The 24,699-nt window shown below is 45.0% G+C and overlaps 2 protein-coding genes across 6 annotated transcripts in view; one reads left to right on the top strand and one right to left on the bottom strand.

Annotated features, from left to right (window-relative positions):
- Positions 1-3,380, top strand: part of LOC139539053 (voltage-gated delayed rectifier potassium channel KCNH8-like) — a 196,129-nt gene extending 192,749 nt beyond the window's left edge. For both annotated transcript variants that reach the window (XM_071341747.1, XM_071341748.1), the window contains 2 exons: positions 452-504; positions 636-3,380. In XM_071341747.1, coding sequence (XP_071197848.1) covers positions 452-504; positions 636-1,577 — 995 coding nt within the window. In that variant the 3' untranslated portion in view covers positions 1,578-3,380. The remainder of the gene's footprint in view (positions 1-451; positions 505-635) is intronic.
- Positions 3,381-3,975: 595 nt separating this feature from the next.
- Positions 3,976-24,699, bottom strand: part of LOC139539054 (armadillo repeat-containing protein 8-like) — a 39,521-nt gene continuing 18,797 nt past the window's right edge. For 2 of the 4 annotated variants that reach the window (XM_071341751.1, XM_071341749.1), the window contains 6 exons: positions 9,217-9,309; positions 8,806-8,955; positions 8,605-8,700; positions 6,965-7,060; positions 5,195-5,288; positions 3,976-4,885 (listed from right to left, as the gene is read on the bottom strand). In XM_071341751.1, the coding sequence (XP_071197852.1) occupies positions 4,752-4,885; positions 5,195-5,288; positions 6,965-7,060; positions 8,605-8,700; positions 8,806-8,955; positions 9,217-9,309 (663 nt within the window). In that variant the 3' untranslated portion in view covers positions 3,976-4,751. Of the gene's footprint in view, positions 4,886-5,194; positions 5,289-6,920; positions 7,061-8,604; positions 8,701-8,805; positions 8,956-9,216; positions 9,310-24,699 lie in introns of those variants that run through there. The other 2 variants (XM_071341750.1, XM_071341752.1) reach the window with 2 other exon arrangements.

Raw genomic sequence — 24,699 nt, forward strand, 5'->3', positions numbered from 1 at the left:
ATAAAAATACACCTTATGGAACAGCGGAGGACTGTGAAGCAACACAAACAGGCACACACACACACACACACAATAACATACGCACTACACACACAGGTACAAATGGATTTTGTGTTGTAGATATGTGGTAGTAGAGTAGGGGCCTGAGGGCACACACTTAATATGTTGTGACATCTGTTGTGAATGTATTGTAATGTTTTTAAATTGTATAACTGCCTTAATTTAGCTGGACTCCCAAGAAGAGTAGATGCTGCCTTGGCAGGAACTAATGGGGATCCATAATAAATACAATCTTCTCCCCACTAGTCTGTTGCTGCTCTCGCTCTCCAACACGTATTTTAACAGGAACTTACATCTCTCTCTCTGTGTGTGTGTGTGTGTGTGTGTGTGTGTGTGTGTGTGTGTGTGTGTGTGTGTGTGTGTGTGTGTGTGTGTGTGTGTGTGTGTGTAGGGATCCTGGAGCAGTCAGATATCAAGCAGAGTGTTTCTAAGCTGAGTGACGAGGTGAGAGGTCGTAGTTGATTTTCAGGGTGTCCTAGGATCCATGAATCTCACAACATAAACACACAGTAACATAACACGTAAAACCCCTAACTCTCAAGTGTCAGTCATGTATCTGTCCGTCTTGTCCACAGATGAGCACTCTCTCCCAGCAAGTCTCTCATCTCAGCCAGGAGCTAAACGAAATGGCACGCCTGCTCCGGCCCCTCCTTGTGGCGCCTCAGCCAATCCTGACAGCCATGACGCCCATCCTGACTCCACCCCCCAGCAGTGCCAACAAACCGTCCTCCAACACACCTCTGGTGGTCCCACCTCCAGCCCCGCCCTGCTCCCCGTCACCCCACCCCCAACGAACACAGTCCTGCTCGCTATTGGACATGGATAGTGCTGACACGGGGAACGTGGGCTTGCCAAGTTGCCTCCTCCCAACCCCCCCTCCACAGAGGCCTCCAGCCCAGAACCAGTCTCCAATCTCCCCAGAGAGAAGTTCTAAGGACTTACCCCACTCCAACCCCCCTTCCCCTGGGACAGGAGACATGGGGGGGTCACCCCACCTCTCCAACCACACCACCTCCAGCAACAGTTTCCTTCCCTCTGCCCAGGACAGATGTACCCTAGCCTCCGGCACCATGTCCCCCTCCCTCTCTTTCTCCTTGTCCCTCTCCTCCTCCCCCTCCTGCTCTCCCTGCCAGGTTCCCCATCACTCACGATCCGGCAGCCACAGCAGGGGCCTGCTCCCACCGCCCCCCTCCCAGGACAACACGCCCCCGCCTTCCTCCCATTGCTCCGCTCCCCCGTCACTCAGCTCCTCGCCTGGAGACCATAAGCTGAAGTTGGTCTTCCCCTCTTCCTATTCCACTCCCCTCATCCCTCCCCTCCCCTCTCCTTACCCCTCGACCCTCTCCCTGGGCCCGTTCTCCCTGGACTCTCTGAGAGGGGAGACGCAGGGGGGCACCAGGCTGGAGGCAGGACACCTGGAGCTGGAGATGCAGGAGAGGGGAAGAGAGAGGGGGGAGAGACGCTCCCAGATGATGGAGCACATCAGCTACATGGACGAGGAAGGGCCAGCTCTGTGACAGAGAGGTTACATGCAAGAAGAAACAGCAGAGGAGACAGAATGAAGAGAAGAGAGGAGAGTACATAGCCCGCTCGTCCAGAATGCAACATTGAACCTGTGAGGCACACAGGCAGTCAGAGATCAAAATGACTATAGGTGGAAACCAATAGCACCACTGAAAAATAGACCACCAGGACAGTAGCAAGACACCAGTTCTAACAGTACTCTGATCAGGCACTCTGGTCATGTTACAACACATCCTCTGTCTATGGACTTCATGATGTCATAAGTGAAATGTGCATCCCTACTCCTCTCCTGGCCAAATGTTCCCAACCAACCACCCCTTCATGACATCACATACAGTATATAAGACTGGGAATGTAAACTCTAGTTCAACCTCTGTTGTGTGGTTTCAAAATTATACTAACATCTATTGCTTGAATACCAACCATGGCTGATTTCAAATGAGTTCATTTAACATCAACTTCATATTTCTTCAGAGTTTCTCTGCTACTTGTTATATGGGGGTGATTTGTTACATACATCTCCACAAAGTACAAACACACTTGCACTGTGGTCTTACATTATGTGACATCCTATAAGTGCCAATCCAGCCGACACACACAATCAGTTCTCTCCCTCCAACAAGTGGCCATATTCAACACAAGACAATCAGTGAGCTTACAAAACACATGGAACCCACCAAAACATGAAGACAACACCGCAGTAGGTCTGGAGGTAGAAGGGAGGGAGCCGGTGTGCCACAGAGGCCAGGTTTATGTTTAAGAAGCCATGCATACTGGTGGGTGAGTGGAATATGCAGTAGGTCTATGAGTGAAAAGCAGACTGTACAGTGAATGAGTTCCCACATCAACTCCAGCTTTAGCCATCCAGCCATTCGTGCCTTCTCCTTGGAACACACACACTGCTGGTCGAACACATCATATAGCACATATCATCCACACCTGGTGATTAGGTTGTGATTTACAAGCCATTGACCATTACGAACACCTCACTTTTATTTTGAAACTAATTTATTTTATGTAGAATGTGTGTTAATATATTTTGTTGGATTGGGGTGTTCTGGCCTTTTTTCGTCCATCGCTAGTTCAACCAGAGACATCTCAGCGTCAGTTTAACAGCGTCATATCAAAGCCCACACGCACCAACAAGCACACCAGTGGAGGCTGCTGAGGGGAGGATGGCTCATAATAATGGCTGGAAAGGCATAAATGTCATCAAACACATTTGATACCATTCCATTCACTCCATTCCAGCCATTAAACACAATTCAAGCCATTATTATGAGCCGTCCTCGCCTCAGCAGTCTCCACTGAAGCACACACACCACTGCCATGTCCGCAGCATCATCTGCATCCCATGGTTAAGTGTCACCCTCTGGATGACACCGGTTTATCCTACAAAGACACAATGCTCAGACATTGCTGAAGTGGTCAGAGGACTAATTGTACTAGCGTTGTCTGGTGCTCGGTGTACTAGGTGCACTAGAGTTGTTTTGGGGGGCACAGTCAGATTGAGATACTGGTTTCTATTTTCTGTAACGGGGTGAGGATGAGGCTGAGGATGCGTGGAGATGTGTGAGAGTTGGAGGAGTGGCACACAAAGGGAGCGGGTCAGGGGTCAAGATGTTAATGCATGTCACAGCTAACTGCATGAGAGGAATGTGCTCGTTTCAGAACTAAGGGAGAGGGGGTGGGCTTACTGTGCTGCCAGACGTTTGGACAGGCTTCAGATGTATTTTATTAACTCTTAACAACTTTACCAGAAACACCATACAACAATAAAGTGTTGTTTTATAAGATCTACGCTTCTGTAATGTTTTGTACCCGACTCTTTGTCTTGATGTTCAGTGGTTTCACATCCCAATTCCAAGTTGATTTAATCAACCAGGGTAATACCCTTATAACCTGTGAACCTCCAACTGATGCACACGTTCAGTTGTTACACTTGGGACTCGTTTTTCACCTGCCCCACATTGATAAACAACTTTGCTGTACCTCCACCTCTTAGCACCTCCTGAAAGGTAACAGACTAGAGAGTGTCAGAGTCCCCCGCTGACACTATAGTGACCCTCTACGGCCGGTTTCCCCAGATACAGGTTAAGCCTAGTCCTGGACTAAGGATTATGCTCAATGGTGATTCTCCATTGAAAGTGCTTTTTAGTCCAAGACTAAGATTAATCTGGGTCCAGTCCATCTACTACCATTATGGGGTGCGGCAGGTATCCTAGTGGTTAGAGCGTTGCTGGATCGAATCCCCGAGCTGACAAGATAAAAATCTGTGGTTCTGCCACTGAACAAGGCAGTTAACCCACTGTTCCTAGGCCGTCATTGTAAATAAGAATTTGTTCTTAACTGACTTGCCTAGTCAGGAAGAAAACAAAGAGATGAAAAATACGAATTCCAAAAATATATTTATATGTTTATATATATTTACGAGGGATGTATGCACACATAAAAAGAAAAATTAACAGTCTTTTTTACCCAAACGTGTCCTCTTGTGACAAAGCCATTCAAATAATAATAATAGTAATATCAATAATGAATAATTAGCTAAATTAAACCAAGAGGAAACGATACTCCCACAACCCTGCCCTCTCCATCAGACCCTTTAGTCCGTCAGACCCTTTAGCCCGGCTCTGTGACGTCTTTCTGTCCATCTCCTCCATAACGAGTCCAAAAGTACCAAGGCCTCCTGGCCACAAGGTGGCGTTGTGCTGCGATGGCTGGCTGCTGTACTGCACACTACTAATCCTTTCTTCATTCACATCAAGTCCAAGAAACAAAATCTTCACCTCTTTGCATAAAAAGAATTATACTAATGAAACCTACCCCCAGTAACTGTTGGTGAGCAGCAAGTGCTCGTTTCCCCATCCAACCTTGTCTTAAAGTCTCCGGCTGGGATGGGGGTCAGTATTGGGGTGATGAGGAAGGGGGCTCTGTCGCTGCAGCTCAAAAGGTGTCTTTGTGCAACCAAACAAAAACTGAAGATTAAAGTGAAGGAGATTAGAACAAAACAATGGCAGCAAGGAGGCAGGTCTCCTCCTGGCAGGCGGTTGGTTTGTTAGTTGTGTTGTTAGGGGCAACAAAATCTGAGACTGCTCCCGTGGGGTCACGCCATATAATGCTGCATCGCTGTTTTCGCCCTGAGAGAGACGGAGAGAGTCAGTACACTATCCTACAACATAATGAGCGCGCACGTGTGTGTCACACCTTTCACAGAGGTTGGGGTCTAAGGCCTGGGTGAGTTTGTGCAGAATGTCTACAATGCCCAACTCCCTCAGCTTGTCCTGACGCTCCTGGCAGCCTGAGAACAGAGACACCGACGTAGGAAGGTTAGAGGGGATGATGTTGGACCCGGAGGCAGAGACCAAGTCCAACAGTAAAGCACTGAACATTACATAACAGAGCTTGTGGAATGTTGAGTGGAATCACAGATGAAAACCAGGGATGTAATGGAGCGTAAATACATTAGTGTATGTTACAGACCGTGCTTCATCTGCACTCCGGTTCCAATTTGTATTAACTTGATCCACAATCTTTACCACTACATCCACCAAAACCACTAGCCCTTTCCTAGCTAACACCCAGGCAGTCCCCCCCAGCATGTAACAACCTGTCATGGCATCGGCCTCATTGTCCTCCTCATTCCAGATCAGGTTGGAGATACAGAATGTTGCTGCCAGCTGGAGCTTCACATTAGAGTGACCCTGAGAGGACACCACAGAGAACTGTTCTCAGTATTTGGTTTAGATGTGTCAATCATATACAGTACCAGTCAAGTTGACACACCTACTCATTCAAGGATTTTTCTTTATTTTTTTTATTATTATCCACAATGTAGAATAGTGAAGATGTCAAAATGATTAAATAACACATATGGAATCATGTAGTAACCAAAAAAAGTGTTAAATAAATCACAATATATTTTAGATTCTACAAAGTAGACACCCTTTGCCTTGATGACAGCTTTGCACACCCTTTGCATTCTCTCAACCAGCTTCATGAGGCGGTCACCTGGAATCCATTTCAATTAACAGGTGTGCCCTCTTAAAAGTTAATTTGTGGAATCTCTTTCCTTCTTTAATGCGTTTGAGCCAATCAGCTCTGTTGTGACAAGGTAGGGGGGGTATACAGAAGATAGCCCTATTTGGTAAAAGTCCATATTATGGCAAGAACATTTCAAATAAGCAAAGAGAAATGACAGTCCATCATTACTTTAAGACATGGCCAGTCAATCCGAAAAATGTCAAGAACTTTAAAAGTTTCTTCAAGTGCAGTCACAAAAACCATCAAGCGCTATGATGAAACTGGCTCTCATGAGGACCGCCACAGGAAAGGAAGACCCAGAGAGTTACCTCTGCTGCAGAGGATAAGTTCATTAGAGTTAACTGCACCTCAGATTGCAGCCCAAATAAATGCTTCACAGAGTTCAAGTAACAGACATCAAATGTTCAGAGGAGACTGCGTGAATCAGGCCTTCTTGATCGAATTGCTTGCAAAGCAACCTCTACTAAAGGACACTAAGAAGAAGAGACTTGCTTGGGCCAAAAAACACAAGCAATGGACATTAGACCGGTGGAAATCTGTCCTTTGGTAGGATGAGTCCAAATTTGAGATTTTTGGTTCAACCGCTGTGTCTTTGTGAGACGCAGAGTAGGTGACCGAATGTGTGGTTCCCACCGTGAAACATGGAGGTGGTGTGATGGTGCTTTGCTGGTGACACTGTCATGGTTTATTTAGAATTCAAGGCACACTAAACCAGCATGGCTACCACAGCATTCTGTAGCGATACGCCATCCCATCTGGTTTCCGCTTAATGGGACTATTATTTGTTTTTCAACAGAACAATGACCCAAAACACACCTCCAGGCTGTGTAAGGGCTATTTGACCAAGAAGGACAGCAATGAGGTGCTGCATCAGATGACCTGGCCTCCACAATCACCTGACCTCAACCCAATTGAGATGGTTTGGGATGAGTTGGACCGCAGAGTGAAGGAAAAGCAGCCAACAAGTGCTCAGCATATGTGGGAACTCCTTCAAGACTGTTGGAAAAGCATTCCTGGTGACGCTGGGTGAGATAATGCCAAGAGTCTGCAAAGCTGTCATCAAGGCAAAGTTTCATAGTTTTGATGTCTTCACTATTATTCGACATTGTAGAAAATAGTAAAGAACAAGAATAACCCTTGAATGAGTAGGTGTGTCCAAATGTTTGACTGGTACTGTATGTAGAGAGATGGTCAAACTCGTTCTAAATAAACATTACCCCAAGTGGATACATGCAAATATCAAGGTTGGCAACAGAGAGTTCAGTGAATTTGAGAACAAACCTATATTTTACCATTAAGTATAGCTACAGTGGCTCATGGAGGGAAGAGACTCTACCATGTAATATTTGATTTTCTGGAGGATGTCGTCATTAGTCATGATGAGTTCCTTGGCTGTGTTGCCATCAGCAATGTTGGCTAGGATGCAGAGTGTCTGAAATAGAGAGAGCAGTTAAAGGTCGTGTTCCCCTGCCCAGGCGTGGCTGACGCATGCCAGATCGTACACCACCTGGATAGGTATTTTACGTACCAGCTACCCACATCATATGTTACAGCAATCTGGTGCCCAACGGCACAGTCGATGACTTGGCACGCAATCATTGGTTGATGCATGCAATGTCTGAGCAGAGGAACACGACCACAGTGACACTGGTGTTCTGACCTACAGTATGTTGAGGGGGTCCTATCTGCTCCTTGACCTACAGTATGTTGAGGGGGTCCTACCTGCTCCTTGACCTACAGTATGTTGAGGGGTCCTACCTGCTCCTTGACCTACAGTATGTTGAGGGGGTCCTACCTGCTCCTTGACCTACAGTATGTTGAGGGGGTCCTACCTGCTCCTTGACCTACAGTATGTTGAGGGGGGTCCTACCTGCTCCTTGACCTACAGTATGTTGAGGGGGGTCCTACCTGCTCCTTGACCTACAGTATGTTGAGGGGGTCCTACCTGCTCCTTGACCTACAGTATGTTGAGGGGGCCTACCTGCTCCTTGACCTACAGTATGTTGAGGGGGTCCTACCTGCTCCTTGGCCTACAGTATGTTGAGGGGGTCCTACCTGCTCCTTGACCTACAGTATGTTGAGGGGTCCTACCTGCTCCTTGACCTACAGTATGTTGAGGGGGTCCTACCTGCTCCTTGACCTACAGTATGTTGAGGGGGTCCTACCTGCTCCTTGACCTACAGTATGTTGAGCGGGCCTACCTGCTCCTTGACCTACAGTATGTTGAGGGGGTCCTACCTGCTCCTTGACCTACAGTATGTTGAGGGGTCCTACCTGCTCCTTGACCTACAGTATGTTGAGGGGGTCCTACCTGCTCCTTGACCTACAGTATGTTGAGGGGGTCCTACCTGCTCCTTGACCTACAGTATGTTGAGGGGGTCCTACCTGCTCCTTGACCTACAGTATGTTGAGGGGGTCCTACCTGCTCCTTGACCTACAGTATGTTGAGGGGGTCCTACCTGCTCCTTGACCTACAGTATGTTGAGGGGGTCCTACCTGCTCCTTGACCTACAGTATGTTGAGGGGGTCCTACCTGCTCCTTGACCTACAGTATGTTGAGGGGGTCCTACCTGCTCCTTGACCTACAGTATGTTGAGGGGTTTCTTACCTGCTCCTTGACCTACAGTATGTTGAGGGGTCCTACCTGCTCCTTGACCTACAGTATGTTGAGGGGGTCCTACCTGCTCCTTGACCTACAGTATGTTGAGGGGGTCCTACCTGCTCCTTGACCTAGAGTATGTTGATGTGGTCCTACCTGCTCCTTGACCTAGAGTATGTTGAGGGGGTCCTACCTGCTCCTTGACCTAGAGTATGTTGATGGGGTCCTACCTGCTCCTTGACCTAGAGTATGTTGATGTGGTCCTACCTGCTCCTTGACCTAGAGTATGTTGAGGGGGTACTACCTGCTCCTTGACCTAGAGTATGTTGAGGGGGTCCTACCTGCTCCTTGACCTACAGTATGTTGAGAGGTCCTACCTGCTCCTTGACCTCAATGCTGTGTTCCCCCTCCAGAATCAGAGTGACCGCCTGCATGATCTGCTTCCCATGGGAACTCATGATCTGGTCTATGTGCTGAGAGAGAGAGAGAGAGTTTTTGTCTTTAAAGGAATTTGGAGAGCTGTGTCTGTCTGTGTGTCTGTCTGTGTGTCTGTCTGTGTGTGTGTGTGTCTGTCTTACAGGTCGTGTGGAGAGCAGGTTCCGTAGCAGGCCCAAGGTCTTCATCAGGACGTTAGTGTCCGGGTCAGAGAGCAGACGGAAAAGCTGCTGCGTCCCCAAAGCTCTCACAATCTCCCCTTTCAACTTCTGGTCTGCCTGGAACGCCATGTTCTAAACACAAACACACACACACAAAAGGGTGTAGGTTAGACAGACACCTTCTAAACTAGGGTTGCAAAACGACAGACACTACCAAAGTTCTGGTTGGAAGATTGTCAGCTGTAGCTTTCCCTCACTGCCTATTCTCTACTGATTCTGAGAATCCTCCAGACAAGACTGCTAAGAAACCTGGGAAGTTTGGTTATGCAACCTTTTTTACAGGTAAAGTGGGCGAGCAGAGCAAGACAGAGAGGGGGTAAAGTAGGGACTCACCATGAGAGCCCAAATGCCGTTGACCCTCAGGGCTGAACTGTCACTCTGGGTCAGACCGCACATTAACGCTATCACCCCTGACTCCAGGATAGGCTGCAGACATACACAAAACACATACACTTTCTCCCACTGGTCAAGATAAACGGCACATATACAACCTGACAGCTAATATTTAGTCATAAAAAGTCATGCAAAAACATTTCACAATTTTACTGAGTTGAGTTTGTCGACCAATCACGTAGCGGTCTAGGTAACAGTAGTAGTGTTGTATTGCTGCCTGCCACTAGGTAACACTAGTAGTGTTGTATTGCTGTCTGCCACTAGGTAACAGTAGTAGTGTTGTATTGCTGCCACTAGGTAACACTAGTAGTGTTGTATTGCTGTCTGCCACTAGGTAACAGTAGTAGTGTTGTATTGCTGTCTGCCACTAGGTAACAGTAATAGTGTTGTATTGCTGCCACTAGGTAACAGTAGTAGTGTTGTATTGCTGCCACTAGGTAACAGTAGTAGTGTTGTATTGCTGCCTGCCACTAGGTAACAGTAGTAGTGTTGTATTGCTGCCACTAGGTAACAGTAGTAGTGTTGTATTGCTGCCTACCACTAGGTAACAGTAGTAGTGTTGTATTGCTGCCTGCCACTAGGTAACAGTAGTAGTGTTGTATTGCTGCCTGCCACTAGGTAACAGTAGTAGTGTTGTATTGCTGCCTACCACTAGGTAACAGTAGTAGTGTTGTATTGCTGCCATTAGGTAACAGTAGTAGTGTTGTATTGCTGCCATTAGGTAACAGTAGTAGTGTTGTATTGCTGCCTACCACTAGGTAACAGTAGTAGTGTTGTATTGCTGCCTACCACTAGGTAGCAGTAGTAGTGTTGTATTGCTGCCACTAGGTAACAGTAGTAGTGTTGTATTGCTGCCTGCCACTAGGTAACAGTAGTAGGGTTGTATTGCTGCCATTAGGTAACAGTAGTAGTGTTGTATTGCTGCCACTAGGTAACAGTAGTAGTGTTGTATTGCTGCCTGCCATTAGGTAACAGTAGTAGTGTTGTATTGCTGCCATTAGGTAACAGTAGTAGTGTTGTATTGCTGCCTACCACTAGGTAACAGTAGTAGTGTTGTATTGCTGCCTACCACTAGGTAACAGTAGTAGTGTTGTATTGCTGCCACTAGGTAACAGTAGTAGTGTTGTATTGCTGCCTGCCACTAGGTAACAGTAGTAGGGTTGTATTGCTGTCTGCCACTAGGTAACAGTAGTAGTGTTGTATTGCTGTCTGCCACTAGGTAACAGTAGTAGTGTTGTATTGCTGCCACTAGGTAACAGTAGTAGTGTTGTATTGCTGTCTGCCACTAGGTTACAGTAGTAGTGTTGTATTGCTGCCTGCCACTAGGTAACAGTAGTAGTGTTGTATTGCTGTCTGCCACTAGGTAACAGTAGTAGTGTTGTATTGCTGCCATTAGGTAACAGTAGTAGTGTTGTATTGCTGCCACTAGGTAACAGTAGTAGTGTTGTATTGCTGCCACTAGGTAACAGTAGTAGTGTTGTATTGCTGCCACTAGGTAACAGTAGTAGTGTTGTATTGTTGCCACTAGGTAACAGTAGTAGTGTTGTATTGCTGCCACTAGGTAACAGTAGTAGTGTTGTATTGCTGTCTGCCACTAGGTAACACTAGTAGTGTTGTATTGCTGTCTGCCACTAGGTAACAGTAGTAGTGTTGTATTGCTGCCTACCACTAGGTAACAGTAGTAGTGTTGTATTGCTGCCACTAGGTAACAGTAGTAGTGTTGTATTGCTGCCACTAGGTAACAGTAGTAGTGTTGTATTGCTGCCTGCCACTAGGTAACAGTAGTAGTGTTGTATTGCTGCCTACCACTAGGTAACAGTAGTAGTGTTGTATTGCTGCCTGCCACTAGGTTACAGTAGTAGTGTTGTATTGCTGCCTGCCACTAGGTAACAGTAGTAGTGTTGTATTGCTGCCTACCACTAGGTAACAGTAGTAGTGTTGTATTGCTGCCTACCACTAGGTAACAGTAGTAGTGTTGTATTGCTGCCTACCACTAGGTAACAGTAGTAGTGTTGTATTGCTGCCTGCCACTAGGTAACAGTAGTAGTGTTGTATTGCTGCCACTAGGTAACAGTAGTAGTGTTGTATTGCTGCCTGCCACTAGGTAACAGTAGTAGTGTTGTATTGCTGTCTGCCACTAGGTAACAGTAGTAGTGTTGTATTGCTGCCTACCACTAGGTAACAGTAGTAGTGTTGTATTGCTGCCTACCACTAGGTAACAGTAGTAGTGTTGTATTGCTGCCTACCACTAGGTAACAGTAGTAGTGTTGTATTGCTGCATGCCACTAGGTAACAGTAGTAGTGTTGTATTGCTGCCACTAGGTAACAGTAGTAGTGTTGTATTGCTGCCTGCCACTAGGTAACAGTAGTAGTGTTGTATTGCTGTCTGCCACTAGGTAACAGTAGTAGTGTTGTATTGCTGCCTACCACTAGGTAACAGTAGTAGTGTTGTATTGCTGCCTACCACTAGGTAACAGTAGTAGTGTTGTATTGCTGCCTACCACTAGGTAACAGTAGTAGTGTTGTATTGCTGCCTGCCACTAGGTAACAGTAGTAGTGTTGTATTGCTGCCACTAGGTAACAGCAGTAGTGTTGTATTGCTGCCTACCACTAGGTAACAGTAGTAGTGTTGTATTGCTGCCTACCACTAGGTAACAGTAGTAGTGTTGTATTGCTGCCTGCCACTAGGTAACAGTAGTAGTGTTGTATTGCTGCCTGCCACTAGGTAACAGTAGTAGTGTTGTATTGCTGTCTGCCACTAGGTAACAGTAGTAGTGTTGTAATGCTGCCTACCACTAGGTAACAGTAGTAGTGTTGTATTGCTGCCTAACACTAGGTAACAGTAGTAGTGTTGTATTGCTGCCTGCCACTAGGTAACAGTAGTAGTGTTGTATTGCTGCCTGCCACTAGGTAACAGTAGTAGTGTTGTATTGCTGCCACTAGGTAACAGTAGTAGTGTTGTATTGCTGCCTGCCACTAGGTAACAGTAGTAGTGTTGTATTGCTGCCATTAGGTAACAGTAGTAGTGTTGTATTGCTGCCTGCCACTAGGTAACAGTAGTAGTGTTGTATTGCTGCCATTAGGTAACAGTAGTAGTGTTGTATTGCTGCCTACCACTAGGTAACAGTAGTAGTATTGTATTGCTGCCATTAGGTAACAGTAGTAGTGTTGTATTGCTGCCTACCACCAGGTAACAGTAGTAGTGTTGTATTGCTGCCATTAGGTAACACTAGTAGTGTTGTATTGCTGCCTACCACTAGGTAACAGTAGTAGTGTTGTATTGCTGCCACTAGGTAACAGTAGTAGTGTTGTATTGCTGCCTGCCACTAGGTAACAGTAGTAGTGTTGTATTGCTGCCTGCCACTAGGTAACAGTAGTAGTGTTGTATTGCTGCCTGCCACTAGGTAACAGTAGTAGTGTTGTATTGCTGCCTACCACTAGGTAACAGTAGTAGTGTTGTATTGCTGCCTACCACTAGGTAACAGTAGTAGTGTTGTATTGCTGCCTACCACTAGGTAACAGTAGTAGTGTTGTATTGCTGCCTACCACTAGGTAACACTAGTAGTGTTGTATTGCTGCCACTAGGTAACAGTAGTAGTGTTGTATTGCTACCACTAGGTAACAGTAGTAGTGTTGTATTGCTGCCTGCCACTAGGTAACAGTAGTAGTGTTGTATTGCTGCCACTAGGTAACACTAGTAGTGTTGTATTGCTACCACTAGGTAACAGTAGTAGTGTTGTATTGCTGCCTGCCACTAGGTAACAGTAGTAGTGTTGTATTGCTGCCACTAGGTAACAGTAGTAGCGTTGTATTGCTGGCATTAGGTAACAGTAGTAGTGTTGTATTGCTGCCTGCCACTAGGTAACAGTAGTAGTGTTGTATTGCTGCCATTAGATAACAGTGGTAGTGTTGTATTGCTGCCTGCCACTAGGTAACAGTAGTAGTGTTGTATTGCTGCCTGCCACTAGGTAACAGTAGTAGTGTTGTATTGCTGCCACTAGGTAACACTAGTAGTGTTGTATTGCTGCCACTAGGTAACAGTAGTAGTGTTGTATTGCTGCCACTAGGTAACAGTAGTAGTGTTGTATTGCTGTCTGCCACTAGGTAACAGTAGTAGTGTTGTATTGCTGCCACTAGGTAACAGTAGTAGTGTTGTATTGCTGCAATTAGGTAACAGTAGTAGGGTTGTATTGCTGTCTGCCACTAGGTAACAGTAGTAGTGTTGTATTGCTGCCTGCCACTAGGTAACAGTAGTAGTGTTGTATTGCTGCCATTAGGTAACAGTAGTAGTGTTGTATTGCTGCAATTAGGTAACAGTAGTAGGGTTGTATTGCTGCCACTAGGTAACAGTAGTAGTGTTGTATTGCTGCAATTAGGTAACAGTAGTAGGGTTGTATTGCTGTCTGCCACTAGGTAACAGTAGTAGTGTTGTATTGCTGCCTGCCACTAGGTAACAGTAGTAGTGTTGTATTGCTGCCTGCCACTAGGTAACAGTAGTAGTGTTGTATTGCTGTCTGCCACTAGGTAACAGTAGTAGTGTTGTATTGCTGCCTACCACTAGGTAACAATAGTAGTGTTGTATTGCTGCCTGCCACTAGGTAACAGTAGTAGTGTTGTATTGCTGCCTGCCACTAGGTAACAGTAGTAGTGTTGTATTGCTGCCACTAGGTAACAGTAGTAGTGTTGTATTGCTGCCATTAGGTAACAGTAGTAGTGTTGTATTGCTGTCTGCCACTAGGTAACAGTAGTAGTGTTGTATTGATGCCTGCCACTAGGTAACAGTAGTAGTGTTGTATTGCTGCCACTAGGTAACAGTAGTAGTGTTGTATTGCTGCCTACCACTAGGTAACAGTAGTAGTGTTGTATTGCTACCACTAGGTAACAGTAGTAGTGTTGTATTGCTGCCTGCCACTAGGTAACAGTAGTAGTGTTGTATTGCTGCCTGCCACTAGGTAACACTAGTAGTGTTGTATTGCTGTCTGCCACTAGGTAACACTAGTAGTGTTGTATTGCTGCCTGCCACTAGGTAACAGTAGTAGTGTTGTATTGCTGCCTGCCACTAGGTAACAGTAGTAGTGTTGTATTGCTGCCTGCCACTAGGTAACACTAGTAGTGTTGTATTGCTGTCTGCCACTAGGTAACACTAGTAGTGTTGTATTGCTGCCTACCACTAGGTTATAGTAGTAGTGTTGTATTGCTGCCACTAGGTAACAGTAGTAGTGTTGTATTGCTGTCTGCCACTAGGTAACAGTAGTAGTGATGTATTGCTGCCTGCCACTAGGTAACAGTAGTAGTGTTGTATTGCTGCCTGCCTCTAGGTAACAGTATTAGTGTTGTATTGCTGCCACTAGGTAACACTAGTAGTGTTGTATTGCTGCCTGCCACTAGGTAACACTAGTAGTGTTGTATTGCTGCCTGCCACTAGGTAACAGTAGTAGTGTTGTATTGCTGCCTGCCTCTAGGTAACAGTATTAGTGTTGTATTGCTGCCACTAGGTAACACTAGTAGTGTTGTATTGCTGCCACTAGGTAACACTAGTAGTGTTGTATTGCTGTCTGCCACTAGGTAACAGTAGTAGTGTTGTATTGCTGGCACTAGGTAACAGTAGTAGTGTTGTATTGCTGCCACTAGGTAACAGTAGTAGTGTTGTATTGCTGCCTACCACTAGGTAACAGTAGTAGTGTTGTATTGCTGGCACTAGGTAACAGTAGTAGTGTTGTATTGCTGCCTACCACTAGGTAACAGTAGTAGTGTTGTATTGCTGCCTGCCACTAGGTAACAGTAGTAGTGTTGTATTGCTGCCTGCCACTAGGTAACAGTAGTAGTGTTGAATTGCTGCCTGCCACTAGGTAACAGTAGTAGTGTTGTATTGCTGCCTGCCACTAGGTAACAGTAGTAGTGTTGTATTGCTGCCTGCCACTAGGTAACAGTAGTAGTGTTGTATTGCTGCCTGCCACTAGGTAACACTAGTAGTGTTGTACTGCTGCCTGCCACTAGGTAACAGTAGTAGTGTTGTATTGCTGCCATTAGGTAACAGTAGTAGTGTTGTATTGCTGCCTGCCACTAGGTAACAGTAGTAGTGTTGTATTGCTGCCATTAGGTAACAGTAGTAGTGTTGTATTGCTGCCTACCACTAGGTAACAGTAGTAGTGTTGTATTGCTGCCATTAGGTAACAGTAGTAGTGTTGTATTGCTGCCATTAGGTAACAGTAGTAGTGTTGTATTGCTGCCTACCACCAGGTAACAGTAGTAGTGTTGTATTGCTGCCATTAGGTAACACTAGTAGTGTTGTATTGCTGCCTACCACTAGGTAACAGTAGTAGTGTTGTATTGCTGCCACTAGGTAACAGTAGTAGTGTTGTATTGCTGCCTGCCACTAGGTTACAGTAGTAGTGTTGTATTGCTGCCTGCCACTAGGTAACAGTAGTAGTGTTGTATTGCTGCCTGCCACTAGGTAACAGTAGTAGTGTTGTATTGCTGCCTGCCACTAGGTAACAGTAGTAGTGTTGTATTGCTGCCACTAGGTAACAGTAGTAGTGTTGTATTGCTGCCTGCCACTAGGTAACACTAGTAGTGTTGTATTGGTAACAGTAGTAGTGTTGTATTGCTGCCTGCCACTAGGTAACAGTAGTAGTGTCGTATTGCTGCCTACCACTAGGTAACAGTAGTAGTGTTGTATTGCTGCCACTAGATAACAGTAGTAGTGTTGTATTGCTGCCATTAGGTAACAGTAGTAGTGTTGTATTGCTGCCTGCCACTAGGTAACAGTAGTAGTGTTGTATTGCTGCCACTAGGTAACAGTAGTAGTGTTGTATTGCTGGCATTAGGTAACAGTAGTAGTGTTGTATTGCTGCCTGCCACTAGGTAACAGTAGTAGTGTTGTATTGCTGCCTGCCACTAGGTAACAGTAGTAGTGTTGTATTGCTGCCACTAGGTAACAGTAGTAGTGTTGTATTGCTGCCACTAGGTAACAGTAGAAGTGTTGTATTGCTGCCATTAGGTAACAGTAGTAGTGTTGTATTGCTGTCTGCCACTAGGTAACAGTAGTAGTGTTGTATTGCTGCCACTAGGTAACAGTAGTAGTGTTGTATTGCTGCCACTAGGTAACAGCAGTAGTGTTGTATTGCTGTCTGCCACTAGGTAACAGTAGTAGTGTTGTATTGCTGCCTACCACTAGGTAACAGTAGTAGTGTTGTATTGCTGCCTGCCACTAGGTAACAGTAGTAGTGTTGTATTGCTGCCACTAGGTAACAGTAGTAGTGTTGTATTGCTGCCACTAGGTAACAGTAGTAGTGTTGTATTGCTGTCTGCCACTAGGTAACAGTAGTAGTGTTGTATTGCTGCCACTAGGTAACAGTAGTAGTGTTGTATTGCTGCCATTAGGTAACAGTATTAGTGTTGTATTGCTGCCTGCCACTAGGTAACAGTAGTAGTGTTGTATTGCTGCCTGCCACTAGGTAACAGTAGTAGTGTTGTATTGCTGCCACTAGGTAACAGTAGTAGTGTTGTATTGCTGGCATTAGGTAACAGTAGTAGTGTTGTATTGCTGCCATTAGGTAACAGTAGTAGTGTTGTATTGCTGCCTGCCACTAGGTAACAGTAGTAGTGTTGTATTGCTACCTGCCACTAGGTAAAAGTAGTAGTGTTGTATTGCTGCCACTAGGTAACAGTAGTAGTGTTGTATTGCTGGCATTAGGTAACAGTAGTAGTGTTGTATTGCTGCCTGCCACTAGGTAACACTAGTAGTGTTGTATTGCTGGCATTAGGTAACAGTAGTAGTGTTGTATTGCTGCCACTAGGTAACAGTAGTAGTGTTGTATTGCTGCCTGCCACTAGGTAACAGTAGTAGTGTTGTATTGCTGTCTGCCACTAGGTAACAGTAGTAGTGTTGTATTGCTGTCTGCCACTAGGTAACACTAGTACTGTTGTATTGCTGCCTGCCACTAGGTAACAGTAGTAGTGTTGTATTGCTGCCATTAGGTAACAGTATTAGTGTTGTATTGCTGCCTGCCACTAGGTAACAGTAGTAGTGTTGTATTGCTGCCATTAGGTAACAGTATTAGTGTTGTATTGCTGCCTGCCACTAGGTAACAGTAGTAGTGTTGTATTGCTGCCTGCCACTAGGTAACAGTAGTAGTGTTGTATTGCTGCCTGCCACTAGGTAACACTAGTAGTGTTGTATTGCTGTCTGCCACTAGGTAACAGTAGTAGTGTTGTATTGCTGCCATTAGGTAACAGTAGTAGTGTTGTATTGCTGCCTACCACTAGGTAACAGTAGTAGTGTTGTATTGCTGCCTACCACTAGGTAACAGTAGTAGTGTTGTATTGCTGCCACTAGGTAACAGTAGTAGTGTTGTATTGCTGCCTGCCACTAGGTAACAGTAGTAGTGTTGTATTGCTGTCTGCCACTAGGTAACAGTAGTAGTGTTGTATTGCTGCCTGCCACTAGGTAACAGTAGTAGTGTTGTATTGCTGTATGCCACTAGGTAACAGTAGTAGTGTTGTATTGCTGCCTACCACTAGGTAACAGTAGTAGTGTTGTATTGCTGCCACTAGGTAACAGTAGTAGTGTTGTATTGCTGCCTGCCACTAGGTAACAGTAGTAGTGTTGTATTGCTGCCTGCCACTAGGTAACAGTAGTAGTGTTGTATTGCTGTCTGCCACTAGGTAACAGTAGTAGTGTTGTATTGCTGCCACTAGGTAACAGTAGTAGTGTTGTATTGCTGCCTGCCACTAGGTAACAGTAGTAGTGTTGTATTGCTGCCTGCCACTAGGTAACAGTAGTAGTGTTGTATTGCTGCCTGCCACTAGGTAACAGTAGTAGTGTTGTATTGCTGCCTGCCACTAGGTAACAGTAGTAGTGTTGTATTGCTGCCTACCACTAGGTAACAGTAGTAGTGTTGTATTGCTGCCTGCCACTAGGTAACAGTAGTAGTGTTGTATTGCTGTCTGCCACTAGGTAACAGTAGTAGTGTTGTATTGCTGCCTACCACTAGGTAACAGTAGTAGTGTTGTATTGCTGCCTACCACTAGGTAACAGTAGTAGTGTTGTATTGCTGCCACTAGGTAACAGTAGTAGTGTTGTATTGCTGTCTGCCACTAGGTAACAGTAGTAGTGTTGTATTGCTGCCTACCACTAGGTAACAGTAGTAGTGTTGTATTGCTGCCTACCACTAGGTAACAGTAGTAGTGTTGTATTGCTGCCTACCACTAGGTAACAGTAGTAGTGTTGTATTGCTGCCTGCCACTAGGTAACAGTAGTAGTGTTGTATTGCTGCCACTAGGTAACAGTAGTAGTGTTGTATTGCTGCCTGCCACTAGGTAACAGTAGTAGTGTTGTATTGCTGTCTGCCACTAGGTAACAGTAGTAGTGTTGTATTGCTGCCTACCACTAGGTAACAGTAGTAGTGTTGTATTGCTGCCTACCACTAGGTAACAGTAGTAGTGTTGTATTGCTGCCTACCACTAGGTAACAGTAGTAGTGTTGTATTGCTGCCTGCCACTAGGTAACAGTAGTAGTGTTGTATTGCTGCCACTAGGTAACAGCAGTAGTGTTGTATTGCTGCCTACCACTAGGTAACAGTAGTAGTGTTGTATTGCTGCCTACCACTAGGTAACAGTAGTAGTGTTGTATTGCTGCCTGCCACTAGGTAACAGTAGTAGTGTTGTATTGCTGCCTGCCACTAGGTAACAGTAGTAGTGTTGTATTGCTGTCTGCCACTAGGTAACAGTAGTAGTGTTGTAATGCTGCCTACCACTAGGTAACAGTAGTAGTGTTGTATTGCTGCCTAACACTAGGTAACAGTAGTAGTGTTGTATTGCTGCCTGCCACTAGGTAACAGTAGTAGTGTTGTATTGCTGCCTGCCACTAGGTAACAGTAGTAGTGTTGTATTGCTGCCACTAGGTAACAGTAGTAGTGTTGTATTGCTGCCTGCCACTAGGTAACAGTAGTAGTGTTGTATTGCTGCCTGCCACTAGGTAACAGTAGTAGTGTTGTATTGCTGCCATTAGGTAACAGTAGTAGTGTTGTATTGCTGCCTACCACTAGGTAACAGTAGTAGTATTGTATTGCTGCCATTAGGTAACAGTAGTAGTGTTGTATTGCTGCCTACCACCAGGTAACAGTAGTAGTGTTGTATTGCTGCCATTAGGTAACACTAGTAGTGTTGTATTGCTGCCTACCACTAGGTAACAGTAGTAGTGTTGTATTGCTGCCACTAGGTAACAGTAGTAGTGTTGTATTGCTGCCTGCCACTAGGTAACAGTAGTAGTGTTGTATTGCTGCCTGCCACTAGGTAACAGTAGTAGTGTTGTATTGCTGCCTGCCACTAGGTAACAGTAGTAGTGTTGTATTGCTGCCTGCCACTAGGTAACAGTAGTAGTGTTGTATTGCTGCCTGCCACTAGGTAACAGTAGTAGTGTTGTATTGCTGCCTACCACTAGGTAACAGTAGTAGTGTTGTATTGCTGCCTACCACTAGGTAACAGTAGTAGTGTTGTATTGCTGCCTACCACTAGGTAACAGTAGTAGTGTTGTATTGCTGCCTACCACTAGGTAACACTAGTAGTGTTGTATTGCTGCCACTAGGTAACAGTAGTAGTGTTGTATTGCTACCACTAGGTAACAGTAGTAGTGTTGTATTGCTGCCTGCCACTAGGTAACAGTAGTAGTGTTGTATTGCTGCCACTAGGTAACACTAGTAGTGTTGTATTGCTACCACTAGGTAACAGTAGTAGTGTTGTATTGCTGCCTGCCACTAGGTAACAGTAGTAGTGTTGTATTGCTGCCACTAGGTAACAGTAGTAGCGTTGTATTGCTGGCATTAGGTAACAGTAGTAGTGTTGTATTGCTGCCTGCCACTAGGTAACAGTAGTAGTGTTGTATTGCTGCCATTAGATAACAGTAGTAGTGTTGTATTGCTGCCTGCCACTAGGTAACAGTAGTAGTGTTGTATTGCTGCCTGCCACTAGGTAACAGTAGTAGTGTTGTATTGCTGCCACTAGGTAACACTAGTAGTGTTGTATTGCTGCCACTAGGTAACAGTAGTAGTGTTGTATTGCTGCCACTAGGTAACAGTAGTAGTGTTGTATTGCTGTCTGCCACTAGGTAACAGTAGTAGTGTTGTATTGCTGCCACTAGGTAACAGTAGTAGTGTTGTATTGCTGCAATTAGGTAACAGTAGTAGGGTTGTATTGCTGCCTGCCACTAGGTAACAGTAGTAGTGTTGTATTGCTGCCTGCCACTAGGTAACAGTAGTAGTGTTGTATTGCTGCCATTAGGTAACAGTAGTAGTGTTGTATTGCTGCAATTAGGTAACAGTAGTAGGGTTGTATTGCTGCCACTAGGTAACAGTAGTAGTGTTGTATTGCTGCAATTAGGTAACAGTAGTAGGGTTGTATTGCTGTCTGCCACTAGGTAACAGTAGTAGTGTTGTATTGCTGCCTGCCACTAGGTAACAGTAGTAGTGTTGTATTGCTGCCTGCCACTAGGTAACAGTAGTAGTGTTGTATTGCTGTCTGCCACTAGGTAACAGTAGTAGTGTTGTATTGCTGCCTACCACTAGGTAACAATAGTAGTGTTGTATTGCTGCCTGCCACTAGGTAACAGTAGTAGTGTTGTATTGCTGCCTGCCACTAGGTAACAGTAGTAGTGTTGTATTGCTGCCACTAGGTAACAGTAGTAGTGTTGTATTGCTGCCATTAGGTAACAGTAGTAGTGTTGTATTGCTGTCTGCCACTAGGTAACAGTAGTAGTGTTGTATTGCTGCCTGCCACTAGGTAACAGTAGTAGTGTTGTATTGCTGCCACTAGGTAACAGTAGTAGTGTTGTATTGCTGCCTACCACTAGGTAACAGTAGTAGTGTTGTATTGCTACCACTAGGTAACAGTAGTAGTGTTGTATTGCTGCCTGCCACTAGGTAACAGTAGTAGTGTTGTATTGCTGCCTGCCACTAGGTAACAGTAGTAGTGTTGTATTGCTGCCTGCCACTAGGTAACACTAGTAGTGTTGTATTGCTGTCTGCCACTAGGTAACAGTAGTAGTGTTGTATTGCTGCCTGCCACTAGGTAACAGTAGTAGTGTTGTATTGCTGCCTGCCACTAGGTAACACTAGTAGTGTTGTATTGCTGTCTGCCACTAGGTAACACTAGTAGTGTTGTATTGCTGCCTACCACTAGGTTATAGTAGTAGTGTTGTATTGCTGCCACTAGGTAACAGTAGTAGTGTTGTATTGCTGTCTGCCACTAGGTAACAGTAGTAGTGTTGTATTGCTGCCTGCCACTAGGTAACAGTAGTAGTGTTGTATTGCTGCCTGCCTCTAGGTAACAGTATTAGTGTTGTATTGCTGCCACTAGGTAACACTAGTAGTGTTGTATTGCTGCCACTAGGTAACACTAGTAGTGTTGTATTGCTGCCTGCCACTAGGTAACAGTAGTAGTGTTGTATTGCTGCCTGCCTCTAGGTAACAGTATTAGTGTTGTATTGCTGCCATTAGGTAACACTAGTAGTGTTGTATTGCTGCCACTAGGTAACACTAGTAGTGTTGTATTGCTGTCTGCCACTAGGTAACAGTAGTAGTGTTGTATTGCTGGCACTAGGTAACAGTAGTAGTGTTGTATTGCTGCCACTAGGTAACAGTTGTAGTGTTGTATTGCTGCCTACCACTAGGTAACAGTAGTAGTGTTGTATTGCTGGCACTAGGTAACAGTAGTAGTGTTGTATTGCTGCCTGCCACTAGGTAACAGTAGTAGTGTTGTATTGCTGCCTGCCACTAGGTAACAGTAGTAGTGTTGTATTGCTGCCTGCCACTAGGTAACAGTAGTAGTGTTGAATTGCTGCCTGCCACTAGGTAACAGTAGTAGTGTTGTATTGCTGCCTGCCACTAGGTAACAGTAGTAGTGTTGTATTGCTGCCTGCCACTAGGTAACAGTAGTAGTGTTGTATTGCTGCCTGCCACTAGGTAACACTAGTAGTGTTGTATTGCTGCCTGCCACTAGGTAACAGTAGTAGTGTTGTATTGCTGCCATTAGGTAACAGTAGTAGTGTTGTATTGCTGCCTGCCACTAGGTAACAGTAGTAGTGTTGTATTGCTGCCATTAGGTAACAGTAGTAGTGTTGTATTGCTGCCTACCACTAGGTAACAGTAGTAGTGTTGTATTGCTGCCATTAGGTAACAGTAGTAGTGTTGTATTGCTGCCTACCACCAGGTAACAGTAGTAGTGTTGTATTGCTGCCATTAGGTAACACTAGTAGTGTTGTATTGCTGCCTACCACTAGGTAACAGTAGTAGTGTTGTATTGCTGCCACTAGGTAACAGTAGTAGTGTTGTATTGCTGCCTGCCACTAGGTTACAGTAGTAGTGTTGTATTGCTGCCTGCCACTAGGTAACAGTAGTAGTGTTGTATTGCTGCCTGCCACTAGGTAACAGTAGTAGTGTTGTATTGCTGCCTGCCACTAGGTAACAGTAGTAGTGTTGTATTGCTGCCACTAGGTAACAGTAGTAGTGTTGTATTGCTGCCTGCCACTAGGTAACACTAGTAGTGTTGTATTGGTAACAGTAGTAGTGTTGTATTGCTGCCTGCCACTAGGTAACAGTAGTAGTGTCGTATTGCTGCCTACCACTAGGTAACAGTAGTAGTGTTGTATTGCTGCCACTAGGTAACAGTAGTAGTGTTGTATTGCTGCCATTAGGTAACAGTAGTAGTGTTGTATTGCTGCCTGCCACTAGGTAACAGTAGTAGTGTTGTATTGCTGCCACTAGGTAACAGTAGTAGTGTTGTATTGCTGGCATTAGGTAACAGTAGTAGTGTTGTATTGCTGCCTGCCACTAGGTAACAGTAGTAGTGTTGTATTGCTGCCATTAGATAACAGTAGTAGTGTTGTATTGCTGCCTGCCACTAGGTAACAGTAGTAGTGTTGTATTGCTGCCTGCCACTAGGTAACAGTAGTAGTGTTGTATTGCTGCCACTAGGTAACAGTAGTAGTGTTGTATTGCTGCCACTAGGTAACAGTAGAAGTGTTGTATTGCTGCCATTAGGTAACAGTAGTAGTGTTGTATTGCTGTCTGCCACTAGGTAACAGTAGTAGTGTTGTATTGCTGCCACTAGGTAACAGTAGTAGTGTTGTATTGCTGCCACTAGGTAACAGTAGTAGTGTTGTATTGCTGTCTGCCACTAGGTAACAGTAGTAGTGTTGTATTGCTGCCACTAGGTAACAGTAGTAGTGTTGTATTGCTGCCATTAGGTAACAGTATTAGTGTTGTATTGCTGCCTGCCACTAGGTAACAGTAGTAGTGTTGTATTGCTGCCTGCCACTAGGTAACAGTAGTAGTGTTGTATTGCTGCCACTAGGTAACAGTAGTAGTGTTGTATTGCTGGCATCAGGTAACAGTAGTAGTGTTGTATTGCTGCCATTAGGTAACAGTAGTAGTGTTGTATTGCTGCCTGCCACTAGGTAACAGTAGTAGTGTTGTATTGCTACCTGCCACTAGGTAACAGTAGTAGTGTTGTATTGCTGCCACTAGGTAACAGTAGTAGTGTTGTATTGCTGGCATTAGGTAACAGTAGTAGTGTTGTATTGCTGCCTGCCACTAGGTAACACTAGTAGTGTTGTATTGCTGGCATTAGGTAACAGTAGTAGTGTTGTATTGCTGCCACTAGGTAACAGTAGTAGTGTTGTATTGCTGCCTGCCACTAGGTAACAGTAGTAGTGTTGTATTGCTGTCTGCCACTAGGTAACAGTAGTAGTGTTGTATTGCTGTCTGCCACTAGGTAACACTAGTACTGTTGTATTGCTGCCTGCCACTAGGTAACAGTAGTAGTGTTGTATTGCTGCCATTAGGTAACAGTATTAGTGTTGTATTGCTGCCTGCCACTAGGTAACAGTAGTAGTGTTGTATTGCTGCCATTAGGTAACAGTATTAGTGTTGTATTGCTGCCTGCCACTAGGTAACAGTAGTAGTGTTGTATTGCTGCCTGCCACTAGGTAACAGTAGTAGTGTTGTATTGCTGCCTGCCACTAGGTAACACTAGTAGTGTTGTATTGCTGTCTGCCACTAGGTAACAGTAGTAGTGTTGTATTGCTGCCATTAGGTAACAGTAGTAGTGTTGTATTGCTGCCTACCACTAGGTAACAGTAGTAGTGTTGTATTGCTGCCTACCACTAGGTAACAGTAGTAGTGTTGTATTGCTGCCACTAGGTAACAGTAGTAGTGTTGTATTGCTGCCTGCCACTAGGTAACAGTAGTAGTGTTGTATTGCTGTCTGCCACTAGGTAACAGTAGTAGTGTTGTATTGCTGCCTGCCACTAGGTAACAGTAGTAGTGTTGTATTGCTGTATGCCACTAGGTAACAGTAGTAGTGTTGTATTGCTGCCTACCACTAGGTAACAGTAGTAGTGTTGTATTGCTGCCACTAGGTAACAGT

The sequence above is a fragment of the Salvelinus alpinus genome, chromosome 14, assembly GCF_045679555.1.
Source record: "Salvelinus alpinus chromosome 14, SLU_Salpinus.1, whole genome shotgun sequence".
In the NCBI taxonomy this organism is placed as follows: domain Eukaryota; kingdom Metazoa; phylum Chordata; class Actinopteri; order Salmoniformes; family Salmonidae; genus Salvelinus; species Salvelinus alpinus.